The sequence below is a fragment of the Antechinus flavipes genome, chromosome 2 (assembly GCF_016432865.1).
Source record: "Antechinus flavipes isolate AdamAnt ecotype Samford, QLD, Australia chromosome 2, AdamAnt_v2, whole genome shotgun sequence".
Lineage (NCBI taxonomy): Eukaryota > Metazoa > Chordata > Mammalia > Dasyuromorphia > Dasyuridae > Antechinus > Antechinus flavipes.
In genome coordinates, this window is record NC_067399.1 from 252380554 (window position 1) to 252402632 (window position 22079).

Here is a 22079-nt window from a genome sequence, read left to right on the forward strand (position 1 = left end):
ACAAAGAAGGTAGTAGAGAAAGAGAGAAAAAATAGTGGTCATTTGCAGCCAAAGGGTCACCACAGGATCACGGGATTTAGCCAGAAAGGTGCTTTAGAGATCATCCAGTCCAGTGAGTGTCCAACTTTTTTGTTTCAGAATCCCTTTATACTCTTAAAAATTATTGAGGATCTCCTCCCAAAGATAGATTACATCTATTAGCATTTACCAAAATAAAACATCAAAAAATTTATTTTGCATGTAACTGGGAAAAATAAAAATATTAAAAAATAAATAAATAAAACATTTTAGAATGGTTTTGCAGTCACAGTCCCTTAGTCTTGCAGACTTCCTAAAAGGGTCTCAGGGACCCCTAGGAGTTTCCTAGACCACACTTGCATATCACTAACCTAGTTCTTCCTTTTATAATTGAGAACACTAAAGCTCAGTGTAGTTGAGTAACTTGACTAAGATCACACAACATAACAAAATAACAAAGTCAGGATTTGAACAAGAACTAGGCTTTTGGCTGGGAACTCCATGCCCAGGGAATGCTTAAGGAAATTATAGTACATAGTTGCAATGAAATATAATGTACTTATAAGGAAAATCTCAGTAGGAGGAATTCAAAGAGACATGGAAAAACTTATGTAGACTGATCTTGAGTAAAGAAAATAGAACTAGAGAAACACCATCTGTTGGAATCCTTACAAACTGTTAAGTCATTAGAGTTGATAAAGACAATAATTATCTAATTTAGCATGGTTCAATATGATTGATCTGATCTTACAAGGAGATGTTATGGGCCAGAAGAAACAAGGTACTAAGTGAAACTGATAGAAACAATGCTTGTGTTCACACCTTTTGAGAGTTCATATAAGCAAGAAGCTCTTAGCGCCAGAGAGCACCCTGGGAGGAAACCCATAATCCCACTCTTGGATCCCACAATCCCACTCTCTCGCAGGAGGAGTTAACCTTTGGGAGATCATATATAGAGAAGCAAGTCAGTTCACTTCAGAACATGCCAGGAGTCAGAAAGGAGCACTCTGGGAGGAAGCCCACAAGCCCTCTCTTGGAGGTGGAGTCAGATTCATTCCAATTTTCACCTTGGTGCTGGCTGGAGGCAGAAGAAAGCAGAGGCAAAGGACAGCTACAAGAGCTTTTGGAACCAAGCAGAAAGATAGGTTTCTAAGAAAAACTAACCGGGCTATGTTGGAAGGAGAAAATAAACGTTTGCATTTTATCAGCTGGCTGCATTTTGAGGTGATTATTACTTTCAACTGACACTAAAGCTGCCTCCAGAAAACCTCCCCAAGAAACCTGTTCCCAGAGAGAACCATTATATTTTAAAGAAGAAAAACACCACAACCATCCACAATAATTATCCTAATGCAAATGAAAAATAATACTCAAAAGCAGCTGAATTCAGTATAATGTAATAAATTATTAACTTCAATAACCAGTCTTGGCCCTAGAAAATGATTGGTGTAATACATTTCTCTCCTCTCCTAGGAGGTCTAGAGGTATGGACGGCTACATTTTTGTTACACATATTACTCAGTTTTGCTCTACTGATTTTCTTTGCTTTGAATGACAGATTAATGGGAGGACAGTACAATGGAAACTACTGCTACTGCTGGGTGGTACAGTGGGTAGTGTTGGACCCTTATTTAATCTTAGACACTTACTAGCCATGTGTCCCTGGGAAATTCATTTAAGCTCTGCCTGTCTCATTTCCTCATCTGTGAAATGGAGGTAATACCAGTGCCTACCTCCCATGGTTGTGAAAATCAAGTGAGAATATTTATAAAGTGCTTTATCACCCTTAAAGTGCGACATAAATTCTAGCTATTATTGTTTTTGTTAAATGAGTGGTATACAAAAGGAAGTATCAATAAAACTTTATGCAAAAAAATCAATTATATTTTAAGAGGTTCTCAGTATCATCCTCTACATTCTTATCCCATCATGAAATTCACATAGCTGAGTTTTATTTTCTCAGGCTATGAAGGGCCTGAGGGATAAGGGATTAAGACCCACCCTTTTCCTGCCTTCCCCAGCACTGAACACAGGTATATTAATGTAGACTTCTTTGCTTCAAGATTTTCTTGTTTATTGACTCTTGAGGACTTGAGTCAGGGCTCCCACTTACATCTCTGTGCTTCTCCCAGCTCCCCTTCAGCCACATTCCGTGGCCCCCCAAAATCCCTGTCTCGCATCTCCTGTAGCATCCGCTCCACTTCGGCCAGTGTCTGAAGGAACTCTTCACCAGAGGCTGTGCTGGTGTTAGATGGGGAGAGTCTATCCATCTGAGATTTCAGCTCTGGGGAAAAAGCAAAGTGGAGGACAAAGGAATGAGTGACCATGATCACTAGCATCCCCATGGGACCTCTGCCCTCTACTCCCTTCACTCACAGAGAATGCTGTCAGGGTTATCTACCAGCCTAGCCCACAGTGAATGTGAATTTTCTCTAGAATGTCTCCAAAAAGGTGGTAATTCAAATAATATCTAACCTTCAGAAAGTGGAGGACCTTTTTCTACCATCATCCCCTCCCCAGGACCTCCCCTCCCTTTTCTCCTGTTAAGCAAGCCCGCCTTCTCCATTACTTGGGTCACTAGGTAGGCCTCGTCAGGGCCGATACCCCTCTTTCCAGACGTACCCCCTAGAGCACGATCCAGGTTCTGGAGGCTCTGGAGCAAGGTCTCTGCCCGCTGCAGGTTGTCCCCAGAGCTCTCCTGTAGCTGACTTGCCTGGGCTCGAACCTCTGACACCTAGAGGGCCAAGACCACAGTCAACCTAGAACTCTAAAGAGCTGAGAAAGGTTGAAGAATCCAAGCTGGAGAAAAGAAGTTCGGGGATAACGACAGGAAAAGACTGCCCCACTTGATCTGGGCTAATCAGAGAACCCCACCAAGGAGCCGCTCAGTGACGGAGGAGGAGGAAGGGGGCAGGGAGAGACCGGGGAGGGAGCTCGGGGGGAAGGTGGGGAGCCTGCCCTGCTGTGAAGCGTGTTGGTCTCTTCCTCCAGAACTCCACTCTGATGCTCCAGCTCGTCTAGCCTCTGTCTCGTTGGCTCCCGAGACCCCTGCAGGCCCCGGAGCTGATTCTGGGAAGGGAAAGGAGATAAGGTTGGAGGCCCTGGGGGCTTTAGGAGAGGGAGTACAGAGGAACGCTTGGCTTGGGAGGACCTACCGCCAGGGCAGCAATGGAGCTGTTGATCTCGTGCAGTCGGGCCCAGGCCACAGAGCTGGCATTGAGGCTGCTAAGCTGCTGGCGGATGGTGGGGAAGAGGGACTCCATCCGCTCCAGGTCATCCAGCAGCAGCACCACACAGCTGTCACACACTTTGGGATGAGGCAAGGACAGAGATCAGTGTGGGGAGCGGGAGCTGGGCTGGCTGGTGTGGGACCCCAATCTCCCTTGTCACAGTCCCCATCGGGAGACATAACGAGGCTACCCAACCCGGGCCTTGCTCATGGCACGCCTGGGACCCAAGTCAGGCCATCTCCAAAGTGGTCTGGGAACAAAGGGGTGATCAGGGGAGGAGACAAGGAGAGGGGAGGAGACAAAGAGAGGGGAGGCGACAGCCAGACGTGGACAGCTGCGGATGAGGAGGGGGCAGTAAGCAAAGAAGGGAAAACGAGGGGGAAGAAGATGAGGAAACAGGCGTCAGGCTGGGACCCACCTTCACAGTGGACGCCCCCAGGGCTGTGGGTCACAGGAACTTGATGCCGGTGGCTGCAGGAGTCGCACTGTTTCCCACTTAGGCCAGGGGGGCAGGTGCACTCGCCCGTGCGGGGATCACAGTGGCCTCCCCGGCACTGGCAGCCTGTGCAGAAGAACCTACTGAGATGCTGACCCTCCAGATCCAGATCACCTCTCAGACAATGTCCTAACCGGATCCTCAGGGTTCACTGCATTGCTCGTTTTGCCTTTCTAGAATGTTGTTGCCCCTCCTCCCAGAACTCTTCCCCTCTTATTCCTTCCCTTATTTGCTCTCCCAGGGACCCCCTATGATTTGGAGACTCACGGGCACAGCCATGCTCATTGAAGCCCCAGTAGCCAGGGGCACACTGCTGGCACTGTGTTCCACTGACTCCTGCCCGGCAATGGCACTGCCCACTCTGGGAGTGGCAGCTGGACCCAACTGCACCCAGACCACAGTTACAGGGCCGGCAACCTCCACAACTGTCAAAGCCATAGTGCCCATCCTGGAGGGAGAGAAAGCCAAAAAGAGAAGGGTGTCAAGTGGGGTAGGGGATGAAGCTCCCCATTTTTGTGAAGGTGAACCCTTTAGAGGCAAGATGGAGAACTTTATAAAGGCAGATGTCCAGGACCCCTTTGCCCAAGAGGCTCCATCCCTCTCCCTCCCAAGTCCTGGGCCAAGCCACAGGGGTTACCTGACAGCGATCACAACGCTGACCAGTCACCCCGGCCTTGCACCGACACTGCCCCGTTCTAGCATCGCACACCTCGGTCCCACAGGGTGAGCAGTCACACTCTGAGAGGGCAAGGACAAGAGAGCAACGGGAATAAGAAGTCTTAGATTTTCACCTTCACTCTGTCCAAACCACCAACTAAGCTGCCCAGCTCATTCCATGCTAGGACCCTGCTTGTTTAGGGAGAAGAACCTAGCTGCTCTGCACAGGGATACTGGTGCCCCTTTACCCTTCCTTCCACACCCGGGGCAGCCCCATCCTTACTTGTACAGTTCTTGGGGAGCAGAGCATTGCCATAGTAACCAGGAGCACAGCTCTCACAGTGGGGGCCAGCTGTGTGGTACATGCAGCCCAAGCACACCCCGGTCAGTGGATCACAGTGACTGAACAGCATGTTAGGGTCACCGTTCCCACTGCAGTCACAAGGCTGGCAGGAACTGCCGATCACCAAGGGGTTGCCATAGTATCCAGGAGCACATCTGAGGAGAGGCAGCATTATCCAGGTGGATCAGCATAGCCTTGGCCAGCAACATGGGCAGTTACCTCGATAGCCAGGCAGCCTGGTCTGGTCCTGCTCGGTCACCACGCGCGAGTCACATTAACTAGCTCTGCTTCCTTCAGTCCACCGCCCACCACGCTCCCCTGTCGGCATCCGTGCCCAGGAGCGGTCAGTCCCAGGACTGTCAGGCTCAGACTGGAGGCTGGCTTAAGCACTGGCCCCAACCGCACAGACTGGCCCTGCCCGCACAGTTCCCATTCCACAGATAACCATGGGACCCGCCAGCACATGGGGAGGGCGAACCAGTGCACGTGTTGCCCGAGGGGGAGGACGGTCATTGAAGACTTTCTGGAGGAAGGGGCATCTGATTTACTTTAATGGGACAGGTCAGGGATTCAGCAGGGAAGGAGAGAGCATTCCAAGAATAAGGAATGGGATGAACAATGCTTGGAGGTGGGAAAGTACAGGAAGTATTTGGGGACAGAAAATGGTCTAACTTGTCTTAAGCATAAAACATATGGAGAAAAATTATATGGGATAAAATTGAAAATAAAAGGAAGAGCTCAGTTGCAGAAGACTGAATGCCAGGTTAAAAAAAAAAAAAAGTCGGACTTTATTTGGTGATAGGGAATCACTGCAGATTTGTGAGCAGGGTAAACTGAGCAGATGTATACATAAAAAAGACTGCTAGCAATACAGATGAACTAAAGGGGGGAAATGAAATGGGAATAGTTTTTAGGAGTTTGTTAGAATAGATTAGACATGTGGCAAGGATGGCTTGTCCTAGAGTACAAGGAATTCATAAAAAAATGGAAGAGGTTACAGAAGGGAATTGATAGTAGTTTGAATATGGCATATGTCTGTGTATATCTGTGCAGACGCCCATATAAGTACGTGTGTGTGTGTGTGTGTGTGTGTGTGTGTGTGTATACACATATAATATGGAGGGAGAAAGAGACAGAAAGAGAGCGAGAGGGCTTCCAAGATAGCACCAGTGTATTTTCCATTACATTTCCCTTTTTCTCTCTTGCCTACAACATTTAATTCAATAGGCTGGTGTGAAGATCAAGGAATACAAAACAAGGAAAGACTTTGCAAACCTTAAAGACTGGTTCCATGTATCATCATTACTTACCGTTCACAAGAAGCTCCAGCGTACCCAGGCTGGCAGAGACACTGAGTAACTCCACCCTTATGGACACATCCAACTGCAAAGCTGAAAGGAAAGAGGAAGATGTAGATGGATCTTCTCAGAACCCATCAGTTAGCAACTGCCAAATGGCCTGAAGCACACAGACTTAAATAGGTAGCGCTGAACCAACTGTCATGGATACTTCCCACCTCTTACCCAGTCTTCTCTACTCCTAGCTAAACAATTCCCAGTTTCTTTAGTTGATGTCTTTGTACCATGGTTCCCAGTCTCCCCTTCACAAAGAATTCACAGACTAATTGGTAGTGACCCACAGAACTAATATTCTTAATTATAAGAGTACAGGGCAGCTAAAGGATAAGTAACACTTGTGATGGATGGGTTTGTCTGTTTTCAGAAGTGATGTGATCTACTTTTGAAGCAATTGGGAAAGCTGCTGTTATACATCATGGTTTTTATTATCTATTCTGCTATAGGTGGAGAAAGAAGAAATCTATGTTATACTTCCTAGAAATCTATGTCATACTTGCTATGAGCAAGTCTGAGATTTCAGAATGGATGAATAAATTAGGTCCAGAATGCCTACATAAACCAGCAACAAATCAAAATAGGGTGAGTTCTCAAACAGAAGATGCAATTCCTTTTTTTGGGAGCTATAAATGTCATAGCATGGCTCTCAAGAAAAACAATTCCAATGGCCAATCCAGATCTATGGGAATTTAGTTAAACATTAGGTCAGGAAACTAAAGTACCATCAAGTTTGGGCCCAAGATAGTTTTTTATATGGCTATTTAGTGATCTTCTCTTATGTAATGTTTCAGAATTTATATATATATATATTTTTTGTTAAATAAACCCTAGGAAAAATATTCTTGTACCCTGAAAATGGCAAGAGGTCACGAATTCCAGAACTGATCATCTATTATGGCAAAAGCAGCAGAGTGAAAAACATAATTAGGGCTCAGATGTTGCCAGTCTCTGAACCCAGATGGCCAAGCAGGCTCATGAGCAGACAGGGTTCTCCTTTGGGGATTCAGACTTAGCAAAAAATGAAACAAAAAAGCTCTGTGACAAAGATCCCCTTAATCTATTCCAAGGAAAGAGCTATTAACTCTGGGAAGATAACTCAGATGATCAAGGGCTAAGGTCCAATAACAGACCCTTTCACCGAAACCAATTAGGGAAGGCATCATTCTTAGAGAAGTGATTATAAGTCGAATAAAAATGAACTTATATCAAACAGAAGAATGAAAATGGCTTAGAAAAGAGCCTGATGGAACTGAGATGTTTAGCTCAAAGTAAAGAAGACTTTGGCAGAGAGAGGGATATATTAATTGTACTTGAGTATCTAGAGAATAGGGATTAATTTGACTGGTCATGCTTGGCTACAGGAAGCAGAGCTAGAAAGAATGGGTAAGGTAGAAATTGCAGAGGCAACTTTTAGCTTAGTAGGCAGATTTTATAACACTAGAGCTGTTGTAAAGGAAAACAGGTTGCCTTCTTCTGGAGGCAATAAATTCCCACTTCAGGAAGAGCATGGGGAACCACTTAGTAGCACTTACTTGTTGGAAGGCACAGAGAGAGGGCAGGGGCAACTGATGCAGAAGGAAGATGATTGATCTTGAGTTGCATTGCTCACAAAGCCATCTTTGCACCGTTCACAGTGGTCACCCTCAGTGTTGTGTTGGCACCCCTGGGAGAGTCAAGTAAACATGTACCATAGCATCTTTTGGGTACTGGAAGGTCAATGAGCCTGGCCCCCATGACAGATGAGCTTTTCCAGTAGTCATCCCTCTCCTGATCACTTCTAAGGAGCTGACTCTCTGTCTCTGGTTGGTCCAGAAGTTTATATTCATGGTGGGAGGCTGTGCAGAATCCCGCCCTTCAGGGTAGATTGGTGCCCACAACTTAGGTTAACTAGATCAAATTCCCAAACATGCATCTTTAACTTCACCCTGAGTTCTGGGAACCACTAGGGAGAATGAGATTTCCCAGGGCACATGGGAATCTGCCCCTAGTTCAAGAACTAAGGGCAGTGATCTGGGTTGGGGACCCTGGAAGACGGTAAACACTATTCGCGGGACTTCAGAGTTGCAAGAGTCCTTGGGGATAATCTAACTTAAGCTGTGCATGAATAAGAATCTTTCATAAGTGATTATCCAGTCTCTGCATAAAGACCTCTGGGGACAGGGAATTCACTACCTCCTGAGACAAGCAACTCATTACCCTTCTTAACAATTCTGGATATATCTTCTCTGCAACTTCTCTACAACCCACTGTTTCCAGTTCTGTTTCCATAGCCAAGGAAGACAGACAGTTCTGATGAACTCCTATTCTTTGAATATAGCAATCCAGGCCATCCCTTTCACTGGCAAAGTCTTCCTGACTCCAAGCGAAATGTGCTCTATTCCTTCAACCTATGTTCGTGTGACATGGTCATCCTTCTCTGGATGTGTTATACCATGTCAGCATCCTGCTTGAAATGAGGTGCTCCATCACTTGATTTAATATATGAGAAATCACAGGCTTTGGGAGATGAGGCTCCTTATCCTTGGTCAGACATGTTTAATCATCAGTGTTTTTTGTATCCCCGGCTTCTAACACAGTGCCTGGCACCTAGTAGATGCTTAATATATACTTATTGCTGAATTGATTAATTATGGCATAACTTGATTTTATTTAAACTTCTTTCTTTTGACTGAGTCTTCTATGGCTATCGAGAGCAATTCCGTATGTTAACCCTTCTTAGTTTTGTAGATAAAGTCAAGTCTCCTTCAACAATCTTGGCAATTTCCATCCCTCTGACCTGGGCTCAAGCCCTCTCCCTCATTCTACCCTTGTAATTTTCTGTCCCCAAAACCCTTTGCCTGGAGTTCAGGGAACGCTCAGGATTACTAAGACCCCACCTCAGCACCCTGCCTGACCAGGGCTGGGACTCACCACACAGATGCCTGAGCCCGGGAGGCATCGGTCTGAGTGCCCGTTGCAGTGACAGGGAATGCATTTGCCCAGGAAGTGGCCCTTGGTGTCTCGGTAATAGCCAGGAGCACATTCCTAGGGGAGATGAGGAAGGGGAAAAAGGCAGATAACAAAATCTGTGAAGATGGTGGGAGGGAACACTCAGGAGATAAAAGCAATGGAAGGTCCCCAATGAAGACCGGGTATCTCAAGATCATGGATGATTCTGATCATCTGGTAGCAACCTGTGTGCAGTCATGTCGTTGAAGCAGAAAATCTTCAAATCAGAAAGGACCTTGGATTTTTTGTATTCTTATCCCCCCACTTTTATAGAAGTGGAAATTAAGGCTCAGAAAGGAGAATTGATTTGTCCAGTCTTGCAGGTCACAAAAGGCAGAATGAAGATTCTGACCCAGGTCCTTCCTCTAGACCATCCCGGGTAGAGAGGCTCCCCCAGAACAAGGTAAATTCTCCCTTGGTGCTTTTCTCTTTGCCCATCCATTAGCTTGTATGTCAGTAGACATGTCATACTGTATGCTCCTTTTTGTCTTAGCTAAATGACGGGGAAGACAAGGTTCTTTCCCACAGACCTGCCCATGGAGTCAGCATTATTTCACTGCCTTCCAGGAACAGGATGCTGCTCTGGCAGTTGTCGGGAAGCCAGATCCAAGAGGCCTGAGGCAGCCCGCTTTCTTACCTGGCAGGAGTCCCCGCGGTAGTTGGCGGGACACATGCAGACCTCCACATTGCTGGCCTGGACTCCCCCAGGGCCGTCCATCACCACCTCCAGCACCACCCTCTGAAGGGAGACGGCCGAGGAGATCTGAGAGAAGAGGGCACGGATCTGCAGCTGCTCCAGGCCAGCCAGCACCATCATGAGCTCCTCCCGGGAGACGGGGTTGTGAGTCTCTGTGTGGCGGAAGTTGCCCTACCGGGGAGGAAAGGGATGCTCAGGGTCACCTAGAAAATGGAAGCTTCACCAAAGTTTGTTTTTCTTGAGTGTCTGCTTCCTAGACGCATTCCTTATTGGCATTTCAGTTCAATAGACAGGTGTGTCCCTTAACTTGTGATAGGATTTTTGGGGAATGCCCTTCTATGTGTGACTCAGTTTTCTGCCCTGTGAAATGGGAAGAAATACTTCTGAGTTCCCCTCCCTAGAAAACTTTGGGCCTGGAAAAAAAGACTGTGGCTGAGAGTGCTGTCAGCTTATGAGAAGGAAGGGGCTACAGGACCCACAGAGAGTCCCTATATGTGCTTCCCTATCCCCACTGACCTCCACCAGATCCACCTTTCCTCGATGAATGTCCCCAGGAGACGGGTAGGAACTCTCTAGGAAAGTGATACTCATCTGGTTTCCCTGTAGAGAACAAAGGTGAAGATGGGTGGCTCCAGTGCCTCCGAAATGCCTGGATTGACCCCTCGCCTTTGGGAGAAGCCATGGTTGTCCAGCGCTATGTTCCCTAACGCTTCACCTAGTACTCGGTCCCCCGTTGTGCCCTATCTGTGTGCTCTTGGGTCTCCCCGCCTCCCACCACAGGTTCTCTATGCGAATGAGCTGAGGTCACCTTTCCCTTCCTGCCCTCCCGTCCCCAGGTTTTATTCCCCTCCAGCTCCCCCAGCTCCGGCCCATCATTCCCTCATTTCCCCATCCCGCCCTCTGTCGTCACCTTCAGGATCACGTCTGGCCGGCTCTCAGTGGGGACAAAGACATCCCCACGCTGGGTCTCCGAATGCAGCTCGTAGCGCAGGCTCCCCCCATAAGAAGACACCTGCAAGACGTGTGATCAGACCTTCCTCTTCTCCCACCAGCTCCTGCCCCAGACCCAGATTCTCTATCACAGCCCCGAAACATTCCAACCCCAAAGGGCTGCCTTAACCCAGAGGCGTTCTGCCCCCGATTCCCTGGGCCAAGCCCCTCCCCCACTCACCCGGTCCCCCAGGTAGGAGGCAGGCGCCTGCCAGTAAAGGTCCTGAAACGCCTCGGGAACATTGCGCAGGTCAGCGTGGACCAGCCCAGCATCCGCGCGAAGCGAAGTTGGCACCTGCTGCCGCTCCCCACTCACCAGCACCCACCCTCGCATGTCTATGTACTGTGGGAGAGCATGCAAACAAAGGGAGCGGGTGAGAGGCCAGGGCTGGGGATGAAGGCAGGCTCGCGCTAGGACCCCAGGCTGCGGGCCCGCGCCCCTCCCCGGCCAGCCTTCCATCTCCTAGGGCTTCTCACCTCCCCACGGACTTGCTGGGAGCTCCGGCACCGGTCAGTGGCCCCAAAGCAAAAACAGCGAGTGCAGCCCTTGGGGTTGGAAGCATCCAGGGAAAAGGTGCCCAGGCGGCACTGGTCACAGCGTCCACCCTCCACGTTGTCCTGCACGCGGACACAGGGCGGGGGGGGGGGGGGTGAGCTTTCTCTCTGAGAGCGGGCTCGGCTCTTCCCAGAGGACAAGTGCCCTTCCTGGGCCAGAGGCCCAGCGCAGAAGTGGGCCGGGAACCAGGAGGCCATCAGGGATTCCCTGGCTCAAGAGGGGGATGTTCCCTCCTGGGATGCCTCTACATCTCACAGCACCAACGTTACAGATGGCACCTGACTTAACTAGTTACTCTGGGAGGTGTGCGACAAGCAGGAAGAGCCCGGCCCCGAAGACGCCAGGCCTGGGGCCAGCTCTCCCCTGCTCTCTCTGTGTGGTTTCTCGGTGCCTCAGCACTCATTCATCTGTAAAATGGGAGCAAGAATCCCCACCCTGACTCCCTGACGGGGCTGTTGTTAGAATTAAGTGAAATAGTATTTATTAAAGTGTTCCATAATGCTTCATGATTCTTCATTTTTATAATAAAGCAAAAGGTCCCATCGCAGGCTCCAGACTCACCTTACAATGGCACTGGCCGGTGACAGGGTCACAGACTCCGGCCACTGTGCCCGCCTCGTGGCACTGGCACCGCCGGCAGCTGGGATAGCCATAGAAGCCAGGGGCGCACGTGTCACAGCGGCGGCCGACGACGTTGGGCTTGCACCTGTGAGGGAGAGCGGCGGCTCGGCCGTCAGGCTGGCGGCTCCCCTGCAGCGGGCGCCCGCTTGCCAGCCCTCCCCCGGCCCCTCCCACCTGCACTGCCCGCTGTCCAGGTCGCAGCCGGGGTCCGAGAAGTCCTTGACGCCGGGGCGCGAGCAGTTGCAGTCCTCACAGCCCACCAGGGGGTGGCAGCCGAACGTCTGGGCCTGGCAGACCACGCAGTCGGGCGGGATGGTGCGGGGCGGGCAGATGCACCGGCCGGAGGCTTCGTCGCAGAGGCGGCTCCCGCAGTCACAGGCTGCGAAGGGAGGACTGGGTCAGGGCTGGCCAGAACGGGGCTTGGGCTGGGGGGAGGGGGAGGAGGACTCACGCCTGCAGTTCGGGAAGCCCCAGTAACCGGTGGCGCAGCGGGAGCAGTCGCGGCCGATGACGTGGGCTCGACAGGGGCACTGGCCCCCGAAGGGCTCGCAGGTGGGGCCGGTGGCTCCCACTTCGTGGCAACGGCAGGGCTGGGCCCCGTTGTTGTAGAAGAGGGACAGGGAGATGGCGGCGTCCCGGCAGAAGGGAGGTGAGCTGGCAGGGCTGGGGGAGTGACAGGCGGCAAGTCAGAATCACTGAACTCTTTAGGCGCTCCCCCTGCTGCCACACACACACTACTCAAACTCCTGCCAATTCCCCTAAACCTTGTCCCAACTTCCCAAGATCTCCTTCCCAGCCCCGAGTCCCCAAACCTCCCTCACGTCCCCAGTCCCAACGTCTAGATCCCCCCATTTCCACCTCCAGGCAATCTAATAGCCACCGTCCTGACCTCCACTCAAGTCCTGGATACCTTCCTCCACCACCGCTGCTCCAGCCCGCTCATACCTGATGTAAAAGCCATTGGCTGCACAAAGACTGATAAAATCATAGGATTTGTCCAGAGGTTCCTCTCGGAGGTAGTTGGAGCTGTAGCCATCCTCAGGGACAACGAGCACATAGTCCTGCGGGGGGAAGCTCTAAAGATCATGTCTGACTCTAGTGAGGGAGCCAAAGATCCAGCTTGTGCCCACCCGCGGGAGGAGGAGGAAGAGGAGGACTGGTCATCCCAGCTCTTATTCCCCTGATAAAAGGGGTCTTGCTTGTGCTTCCAAGGTTAGACAGGTAATAATGCAGAACTCATGGGAGGTCTGGATTGAGAAACTATCCAGTCCAGGAGCATCAAACTCAAAAGTGCCCAAACAGATTAAAACGAAATTGGGAAATGTTTAACAAAGGAAACAAAACACAACACAGACGGTTAATTTGTGGCTTCCTAAATCAATATGCAGCCTGGGGGGGGGGGGGGTGGTTTCTGATCAGTCCCTATATCTGCCAGTCGAGGAGCCTATGCCAGGAGTCAGCCCCACAGCTCTTTTCTCTGTCCTTGCTTCCAATGGGCTCCTCAGGTGAAAGCTGGGAACAGGACTCCTGAGTCCACTAGAGAAAAAAAAGCTCAGGGCTCTTCCCACTGGACCAGAAGCTTTTTTTCTCTTCCTAATTCAGCTGGGCTGAGGCTGACAGAAGGATATATAGGCAGTCCCGGCTTTCACCAGCTGCTGGAACAGAGCCAAGTGCTCGGGTCACAGCAGCCCTTCTCGACTGTTGCCCTAGCTAGGGCAGCCTTGTCACTGGCCGAGCGCCGCGGCTGCACTCTGCAGTCTGAGGTTCTGGAAGTGAAAGGGGAGCCAGAGCAGACCTTCCCTCCCAGAGTCCGAGTCCCGGCCACTCACCAGCCACAGCTGCTGACCCTCAGGCACACGGACCGTCACGGTCAGCTCGTTGTCCGTCACGTCCAGGACGACCTGACCCTCGCACACAACCAGGCTGCGGCAGCCGTAAGCGTGGGGGCAGAAGGTGGCGTTGGCCTGGCCTGGAAAGCCAAGGGGGGGGGGGGGCAAACGCAGCGACAGGCCGGGGATCAGCGCTCGGGGCAGGGGCCCTGCAGCCGAGGCCGAGCCAGCCCCCCAGCTGCGCCCTGCGGCACCCCGAGCTGCGCCTAGCCCACCCTCAGCCTGGCGTTTCCTGGCCGCCTCCCGCCAGGTAACCCAACAAGCACACTGCTTGGCTAGTGTATGAGACACCATTGGCCCTACACTAAGCACATTACTGTGGATCTGTATGAAAAAGGATGGGAGACCCATTCGTGCACACAGCAGCTTCTCAGCAAAGCGACTTCACTCGGCCCATCTCATCCCTTGGGGACTCTGGAGGATCCCTAGCTTCTCTAGAGCTTTCCTTTGTACTCCCCTCCCCCCAACTCCAACTCACCGTGCCAGACCCGGCCTCCATTGATGAGCACTTCCACAGGGAAAGTGGGGAGGTTGGGTTGGTAACTATGGAGCAGGAAGGCGTAACGCCCCAGGGTCGGGATGTGAGTGCTAAACACGACAGTGCTCTGCGGAGAGAACCCCCAGGGAGGGGGCCAATAAGGCCTCTTTCTCCCTCCCCCCTCTCTTCCATCCTTGACTTCCCAAGGGCAGGCCCACGCTCTCTGTCACAGATGGACAAATGAGGCAAAGAGGAAGGGAACTGATCTGATCATGGCCACCAGGTGAGTTGGGAATGAAGCTAGAAGCAAAGTTTAGGTCTCTGAACCAACAAGCTCGAGCTCTTCCTGCCAGAATATCTTCCCTCCCTATTGATTGAAATGTCTCCTGATTTCCCCCTCTAATCCCTAGGCCACCCCCCTAAAACCCATATTTACCTTCCCCAACTCCTCTCATGAGTTTTAAATCAACTTTAAATGAGTGGGAGTCCCTCCCAACCTCCCATCTGCAGTGCGTCAGGCAGCATCACCCTCACCTGCGGAGACTGCAAGAGGGTGGGCTCAATGGTGGGGTCCGCAGCTGTGGGTGGGTGAGGCTGAGGACTCAGCGGGGGTCCGGCAGGAGTGACTGCGTGCATGTGGCTCAAGGGGAAGTCGGGCGGCACGGGCAGGACCTTGCACTCTGTTAATACGATGGGCTGGGACAGCTTCTGGAAGCGCGAAGGGAGGCAGGAACCACTGGAATAAAAAACAAGGGGGTCAGAACGGCCAAGGTAGGACTTCCCACAAGGCTTAGGGCAGTGAGGAAAGGTAGGACTAGCAAAGGCGCTCAGGCCAAACAGGAGCTACAAGGCCTCTTCTCTTCCCCATCCCAGGAGACCAGGCCATGAGGATGGTTTAGGGCCCGGATGCGAAAGGGAAAGTACCACCCCTCAACAGGGCTGAGATCTAGGATTGGAGAAGTCCTTAACTCTGGCCTGAATACCTGCTCAGTCCAAAGGTCCCGTGGCTACTGATGCAGTGAACTTTGGGTTCCACAAACTCTGTGGTGAACTTACTCATGGGGACCAAGTAAATGCGATACTGTGGAAGGAGAGAAAAGAACAATTTAGATCAGTGAACTTGCTGGGAGACGGAGGTAAAGCAGAGAATGTACCCAGGGAAAGCAGATAATAGGATTCATTAGTGTCTGGCTTGCCTACTTTCCTCCCTTATGCTTTTCCAAATTCTACCTTTTCTTCACAGCCCAGTTCAAATCCCCTTATAGGGTCTCATAAGTAAATGTAGGGAATCATGAAATTAATTTATTTCAATTGATTTATTATCAATTTTATTTTCAATAAATGTTTGATTTGTATACCTATTTTATATGCCTATAAACCCTACATTTCTCAGGCAAAAAGGAGTCACAAATGGAAAAAGTTTAAGTAACTCTAACTAGATCACCTTCTCACTGTATAGAAGACAAAGCCTTCCTGATTACACTAGCCTATAGTGACATTTCTCCTTTTGGATTTTGAAAGCACTTACTTTCAAAAAGGAAAAAAAAAAGCAAGCACAATATTACCCATCTGACTCTGCTTATATAATCATTCAATAACTTGTAAATGTTGTCTCTCAAATTATCCTCGCACCCTACAGTATTTTATTATCATCCAAAACTAGGACAGGGCTAGACCCAAGCAAGTGTAGATGCCTTTTTTTTTTTTTTTTGATGAATTAAATTCTCATCTCTCTGTTCATTTGGGGGGATTTGAATTGGAATACCATGTCTGTGTTTTTCACCCACGTCACCGTTTACTGAATGTCTTCCACGTGAGAGGCCCAGTGACTCTCCAGATATCTGGGCAAGTCTTGGCTCAGCATCCTTACCAGTAAGAATTGTGCGTGTTCTGCCGTGAGCCGGATGCTAGCCTCGCCAGTGACTTCAAAAGCCAAGAGGCGATTCTGGGAATCTAAGGCAGTACCTCGGCACAGAAAACTGCAAGAATCAGGTAGAAGCGAGTGAATGGACAGAGAGAGGCTGAAAAATTCATCCTGGTTCTTACTCCTATCCCTAATCCATCCCCATTTCACTATCCCAACCTGGCAAGTTTTCTGAACAAGCCCTGATCTCCATCAGGTCCCCAAGTACCTGAGATGCAAGACAGGGCCCAATTCCCCTGAAGCCTAGACTCCTGCCTTCCAACCTCAGACAAACCAGCCCATCGGCACGTCCACTTACTTACTGTCAGTGAATTTGGAGGAGACTGAGCCCCACAACCGCCCCACTAAAGCCAGTGTCTCATTGCCATCTTCCAGAAAACAGGTTGGCTGCCAGCAAGGGACAGAGCAAGGCAGGACAGGAAACAAATACCTGTACTGGCAGGGGTAGAGGGTGAGCAGTCCTTGTTGGGGGGTCCACTGGGGAGTGTGCACAGCCACGCTCAAACCCTGAAGATCCTTCTCATTGGCGTACTCCACTACAAGGGCATACTGGCCAGGCTGGGGCACGACAATTTGCACTTGGACATCCACCTGGCAGCAGGAAGTAGAGGGAGACATCATGGCATTCCTCTCAACAAATGACAGGGTCTATTCGTGCCCATCCCTTGTAGCCCCCATCTCCCTTTTCTTACAGGCTGCCCCATTCAGGAAACAAAATAATCTTACAAGACCACTATTTGGGAAGTATCCCATGTACAGGTGTCCTTTCATATACTCCCTCATCAAAATGCCATCATCCATCTCTTTCTTTAGAGTATTATCTCCTTCTAATACATCTTTCCTACAATGATACATCCTTACTGTATCTTTCCTATGTATTATTCTCTAATTTTGCATGTGTTGCTTCATTTGATCCTTACAATGATTAGAAAACTTACAGCTGGGATGTCTTGGCCACAACCACTTAGGACAGGATTTGAACCATGGTGGGCTTTACTCCAAGGCCCAATTCTCTATTTACTACATCACCCTGGCTCCCACAGATAACATCTCTTCTACACAGAATTGTGCATATCATGGCTTTCCTTTATAATCTAGATAACAACTCTCATATAATAATAATTTTTTCTAGACTCCAGAACTAGCATATACTTTTCATGAATGGGGATAATTCCTCCTCTGAGGCAGAGATCTCAGCCCCTTTAGGAATTAGTAGATGGTCTTGGAGAGTTGCTGTGACCACAAACATTATCGTTCTGTAGCCAGCTTGGGGATGATGAGTCTCTGGACTGGTCCTCAGAAGACCAGAAAAAGCTACTGCTGGGAGTGTACCTGAAGCCTTTTTAGCTTGAGTTTGTGGATGACAGAGCCTTCAAGGAGCCAAGATCCCCTCGTCACCACAAGTGGCAGCAGGAAAAGTAAGGGAATAGTTAATCTATCTTTTTATGCGACACTTTTCAAGTAGCACAACACCCTGACTGTAGAAGAATCCAAGTGAGAGGCAATACAAAGAGCTTCATTAGAATACATGTATCATGTGGGCAGGGGGAAAAGGTAAGTTGGCAGCAGCATATAGCCAAGCTAGTCTGTAAAGAACATTAACCAGATGGTAGATGAAGAGGGAAAGAGGTGGCTAGTCCTGCCAGCAAGACTGAGAGGCAACAGTGGAGCTGAGTGTACTGCCAAGGCTGATAGCACACTGGGTAGATCTTTTAAAGGCAATGTAGTGAAAACATTGGGCAAGAACTACACAAGATGAGAAGATGGGGATGAGCAGTCTGCTCAAATCCAAGATCTGCTTCCCAACTGTGTGACCACAGAGAAGTCACTTTAATCTCTCTGGGCCCATTTCTTCTGTAAAGTGAGAAAAACCCTTGTACTGCCTACTTCACAGTGCTGTGGTGAGGAAAAGAACTTTTAACATCTTAGTGTGGTGTATGAATATAAGTTAATGCCATTAAAATAACCTACTTATGTAATACTGACTCCTTAGACGACATCCTTCATAGATGATAACCTTGATTTAGAGATCATCATTCTAGGAGAATCAAACCCTGAACTTTGGCAAGTCTCCTATAATGGTATTAGGATGCTTACTCATACAGGAATTTCCCCAGAGCTTCACTTTACACAGGTGCCACACTTTGCATAGTGGCTCTAATATAGACCACAACCTTGTCTAGATCTTCTTTTATAGTAAAAGCATCTGATACGTGGTATAAATGATTTCTTGTTATTGTTGTTCAGTCATTTTCATTCATGTCCAATTCTTGGTGATATCATTTGGGGTTTTCTTGGCAAAATTGCCATTTCTTTCTCTATGTCAATCATAGATAAGGAATTGAGGCAATTGTGCCCAGGGTCACACAGCCAGAAGTGCTAAGTGTCTAAGACCAGATTTGAACTTGGGTCCTCCTGACTTCAGGACTGGTGCTCTATGCACTGCACCTCGCTGCCCCAGAATGCTGACTCTTGGGAAAAGCATGAAAGCACACAGAGTCCATCTTCTTTCTCCTCGTGTCAACTCTAAGCGGCACAAGATGGCACCTCCCAGAGAGAAGGGGTCACTGGCCACAGGAGCAGAAGCGGCTCCCCTCCCTCTTGCCAACAGGATCCAGCGAGATGACAAGGGAGGCCCCAGTCAGGGTGGCCGGTGGAGCCTCCTCTCCCCCCACCCATGGCCTACCCTTCTCATTCTGCCAGGGGGAGGGGAAGGAGAACCAGGCACTCACGTCGTTGCCCCAGCAAGTGGCCAGCAGTGGGTGAGAGGAACTAGGCTGCTCCATCTGGCAGACCTTGGGTAGACTATTGTCCAGACGGCAGACGGCATCGGTCCCTCCAGCAAAGGGGAAGCCGTCTAGTGGGAGATAGGTGTACAGGAGGCAACTGGGGAAAGGAGAAGGAAAGGCACATTGGCAGCCCTCCATGCTTCTTGCCCAGAGAACCCATCCTCTCGTGGCCTCTCCAGCCTGCTGTGGCCTCAAAGACCCCCTCGCCTGCCTGCCTCCCACCCACCGCCTCTTCAGCGCACACTGAGCTGACTCTAAAGCCCTTCTTTAAATGTTAAGCTGAAATAAATCTGGTCCTTACTTGCTCCTGACTTGCTCAGGTTTGGGGCTGTAGGTACAGGCCTCAGTCACCTTCACCTGCAGTATGGGGGCTTCATAGTATGCACTGGGAAGCAAGACCACATAGTCCTGGAGAAGATGCAAAAGCCACCGTGAGAACTGTCATAGGTCGTGCTGGACACATCAGAGGGGTGACTCCTCCCTTTCCCCACCATGGGGAAGGTCCTTACCAGCAGGACACCTTCAGCCTCAATTACCAGGGACCAGATACTGGGGTTCAGGACGAAGGGCTCCCCATAGCTGCTCTGGGGCACAGTAAGAAACACAGGCTCCGTGCTGGGTGCAAATACGACCTGGTGGGTCTGCTCTGTGCCTAGAAGCAACCAGCGAATAGTTAGAGCCTCCAGGTGGTTCTCCCCAATCCTCCATCTCCTAGGATGGCTTCCTGGCTGACTGTTACACACACAGTTTGCAGCACAGTCATGCTGTCTTAGCCAGCCTGTATCCCCTCCCCAGTCTGTTACACTGGCCAGCGAGGGACACTGAGATCCAGGAGGAGAGAGAGCAGAGAGGGACAGAGAAAAAAGTAAAAAAAGGGAAAGAGGAGGGGACAGAGAGGTGAAGGATAAAGCAGACAATCGTTCAGAGAGTTGGGATTAAGCAGTGTGGGGTAATGGAAAGAACGCTGGCCTTGGCGGGCCTCTGGTAGGTCTGTGAATGTCTCTAGATCTCAGTTTCCTCCTCTAAGGTTGTGAGAAACTACTGCACTTACAGTTGCTGCAAGTGTTAAATTTCCCTTCCTCAAGGACTGAAACCTTCCCGTTCACACTTGTGGACCCCCGGTTGACATAGCGGAAGACAAGATGGAATAGGTCAGGCGACGTCACATTGAGTTTCACCACTACTTTGGGCTATGAGGAAAGAAAGAAGCAGGAAGGAATGTGGGAGGTCTCACCTGATCCAGCCACCCCCCAGTCCCCAGACAGCAGAGTGCTGTCATTCCTGACGTTCAAGACCCCCCCATTCATCTCCAATCACTTCCCTGCACAGCTCCCCCCAACTTGCAGCCTGAGTTCCACCCATGCCCATTCACCCAGACACTTAAGCCCCATTCTTTACCTTTAACCAAACTGTTCCCTTCCCTTGGAGCACCGTGCCAAACCATCTCAAGGCCCCACTCATTGCATTTCACCCATGCAGGAAAGCTTTCCACAGCTATTCCAACTCATGACGCCATCTTTCCAAAAGGTTTACTGCCTATTTAGCTCAAACCACACACCTGAGGACATTTTAGGGTCCTCTTTTCCAATGTGGGTCTTGCTTCTCCAAAATGATTAGGGGCTCCTTAAGTATCTCCTCCCCCATCTCCCTCAAAGTCTACAGAGAAGATTTGGAAATGAGGTAAGAGGATGGCCTACTTGAACGGGAGTCATCTGGGCATAGCCCCTCCAGCTAAAATTCTCAAACTCCAAGGGATTGTAGCCAAAACGCACGGGCCGGCCATCAGGTGTGGAGCCCTCCTCCAGCTCAAACCTGATGTGGTGCAGATCTGGGAGGTAATGGTCTCTTGCAGGCCTGGGGAAGACAGGGTACACAAGTTCTGTCTGGTTCCCCTCTCAGACACAAACTGCCCAAACATCTAAGCCATAGCTGCCCGGGAAGGAAAGCCGTGGATTCCCTTTGGGTCACTGAAGTCAGGATTGTTTGGAGCTTATGGTTAATAGTGGGAGAAAATGGTACTTAGACCAAATGGTGACTGAACTTCATTTGCACTTAATACTTTACAGGAATAATGAGAAGAATAATAGCAATGTCACATTTATAGCACTTTAAGGTCTATACAATTTTTTCACACAACCATCCTGGAAGGTAGAATGCAATTATTATTATGCTCATTTACAGATAAAGAAATTGAGGAGGGTCAGGAAGTATAAGAGAACAGACTTACACCTGAGTCCTCTGACCCCTCTATTTCTGATTCAGTAGCCAGAGCTTTCAGGGATGAGAAGAAGGGATGGAAAGTACTTGGCTGCTGCACTGCAGCCTCTACACCCACAGTTTGGCCCTGGCACTCACTCATTGCATGTGGGCCCCTGTGTGTTGGGCCGGCATTGACAGGTCCCCATCCTTGGCTCACAACCCTGGGCCAGGGCTCCCCCAATGTCACACTGACAGGCTGTGGAAAAGGAGGGAAGCACATGAAGATATTCAGATTTTAAAAAGCAGGTGGTGGGACTGTGGGTACTACAAGATGAACAGCCACTCCACTGCCAATTTTATTACTCATTCCATCCCAGTTAGATCAATCTCTTCAGTGATCAGGCACATTCCCACCAGTTTTATTCTTTTCATTCCCTTCTCCTAATATAACCAACTCTTTCTTCTCTGCATCTTCAAATCATATTCAGTCTTCAAGGTCCAGTTAAGTCCTTGTCTTCCTAGTATTCTGGCTCAGGCCAATTTCCAATTGCATTTATGCTTTGAATAAAAGAATTCATCCCTGAATCATGCTCACCCTATATATTCTCTAATTGTGTGTGTGTGAATCTCATTTGTGCATCCAGATTGGGAGTTCCCTAAGGTTGAAGAGTTTCTTTTTCCATCAGCATAGAAGAATAGTCAGTAAATAGTCGTTTCTTGTCTGATGAGGAAGCCCAGTCACATGGCACCATGAAAAGAGCAACGGACCAGGAATCACTGCACTTGGGTTCTGTTTCTGGCTCTGCCACTAATTTGCTGTGTGACCTTGAAGAAGTAATTCCTCCTCTC

General features: G+C 49.6%; 1 protein-coding gene across 1 annotated transcript in view; it reads right to left on the reverse strand.

Annotated features, from left to right (window-relative positions):
- LAMA5 (laminin subunit alpha 5) overlaps window positions 1-22079 on the reverse strand; it is a 118863-nt gene that overhangs the window by 20513 nt on the left and 76271 nt on the right. The window contains exons 21-52 of the mRNA XM_051976700.1: window positions 21387-21486; window positions 20729-20885; window positions 20083-20221; window positions 19541-19683; window positions 19333-19439; window positions 18975-19128; window positions 16673-16833; window positions 16189-16297; window positions 15302-15399; window positions 14853-15054; window positions 14319-14445; window positions 13781-13920; window positions 12897-13012; window positions 12403-12614; window positions 12126-12330; window positions 11892-12036; window positions 11252-11392; window positions 10956-11117; window positions 10695-10796; window positions 10301-10384; window positions 9725-9955; window positions 9010-9123; window positions 7632-7762; window positions 6055-6135; window positions 4685-4899; window positions 4382-4482; window positions 4012-4192; window positions 3667-3810; window positions 3174-3325; window positions 2977-3087; window positions 2641-2752; window positions 2132-2302 (exon numbers count right to left, since the gene is read on the reverse strand). Of these exons, the coding sequence (XP_051832660.1) occupies window positions 2132-2302; window positions 2641-2752; window positions 2977-3087; window positions 3174-3325; window positions 3667-3810; window positions 4012-4192; window positions 4382-4482; window positions 4685-4899; window positions 6055-6135; window positions 7632-7762; window positions 9010-9123; window positions 9725-9955; window positions 10301-10384; window positions 10695-10796; window positions 10956-11117; window positions 11252-11392; window positions 11892-12036; window positions 12126-12330; window positions 12403-12614; window positions 12897-13012; window positions 13781-13920; window positions 14319-14445; window positions 14853-15054; window positions 15302-15399; window positions 16189-16297; window positions 16673-16833; window positions 18975-19128; window positions 19333-19439; window positions 19541-19683; window positions 20083-20221; window positions 20729-20885; window positions 21387-21486 (4548 nt within the window). The remainder of the gene's footprint in view (window positions 1-2131; window positions 2303-2640; window positions 2753-2976; window positions 3088-3173; window positions 3326-3666; window positions 3811-4011; window positions 4193-4381; window positions 4483-4684; window positions 4900-6054; window positions 6136-7631; window positions 7763-9009; window positions 9124-9724; window positions 9956-10300; window positions 10385-10694; window positions 10797-10955; window positions 11118-11251; window positions 11393-11891; window positions 12037-12125; window positions 12331-12402; window positions 12615-12896; window positions 13013-13780; window positions 13921-14318; window positions 14446-14852; window positions 15055-15301; window positions 15400-16188; window positions 16298-16672; window positions 16834-18974; window positions 19129-19332; window positions 19440-19540; window positions 19684-20082; window positions 20222-20728; window positions 20886-21386; window positions 21487-22079) is intronic.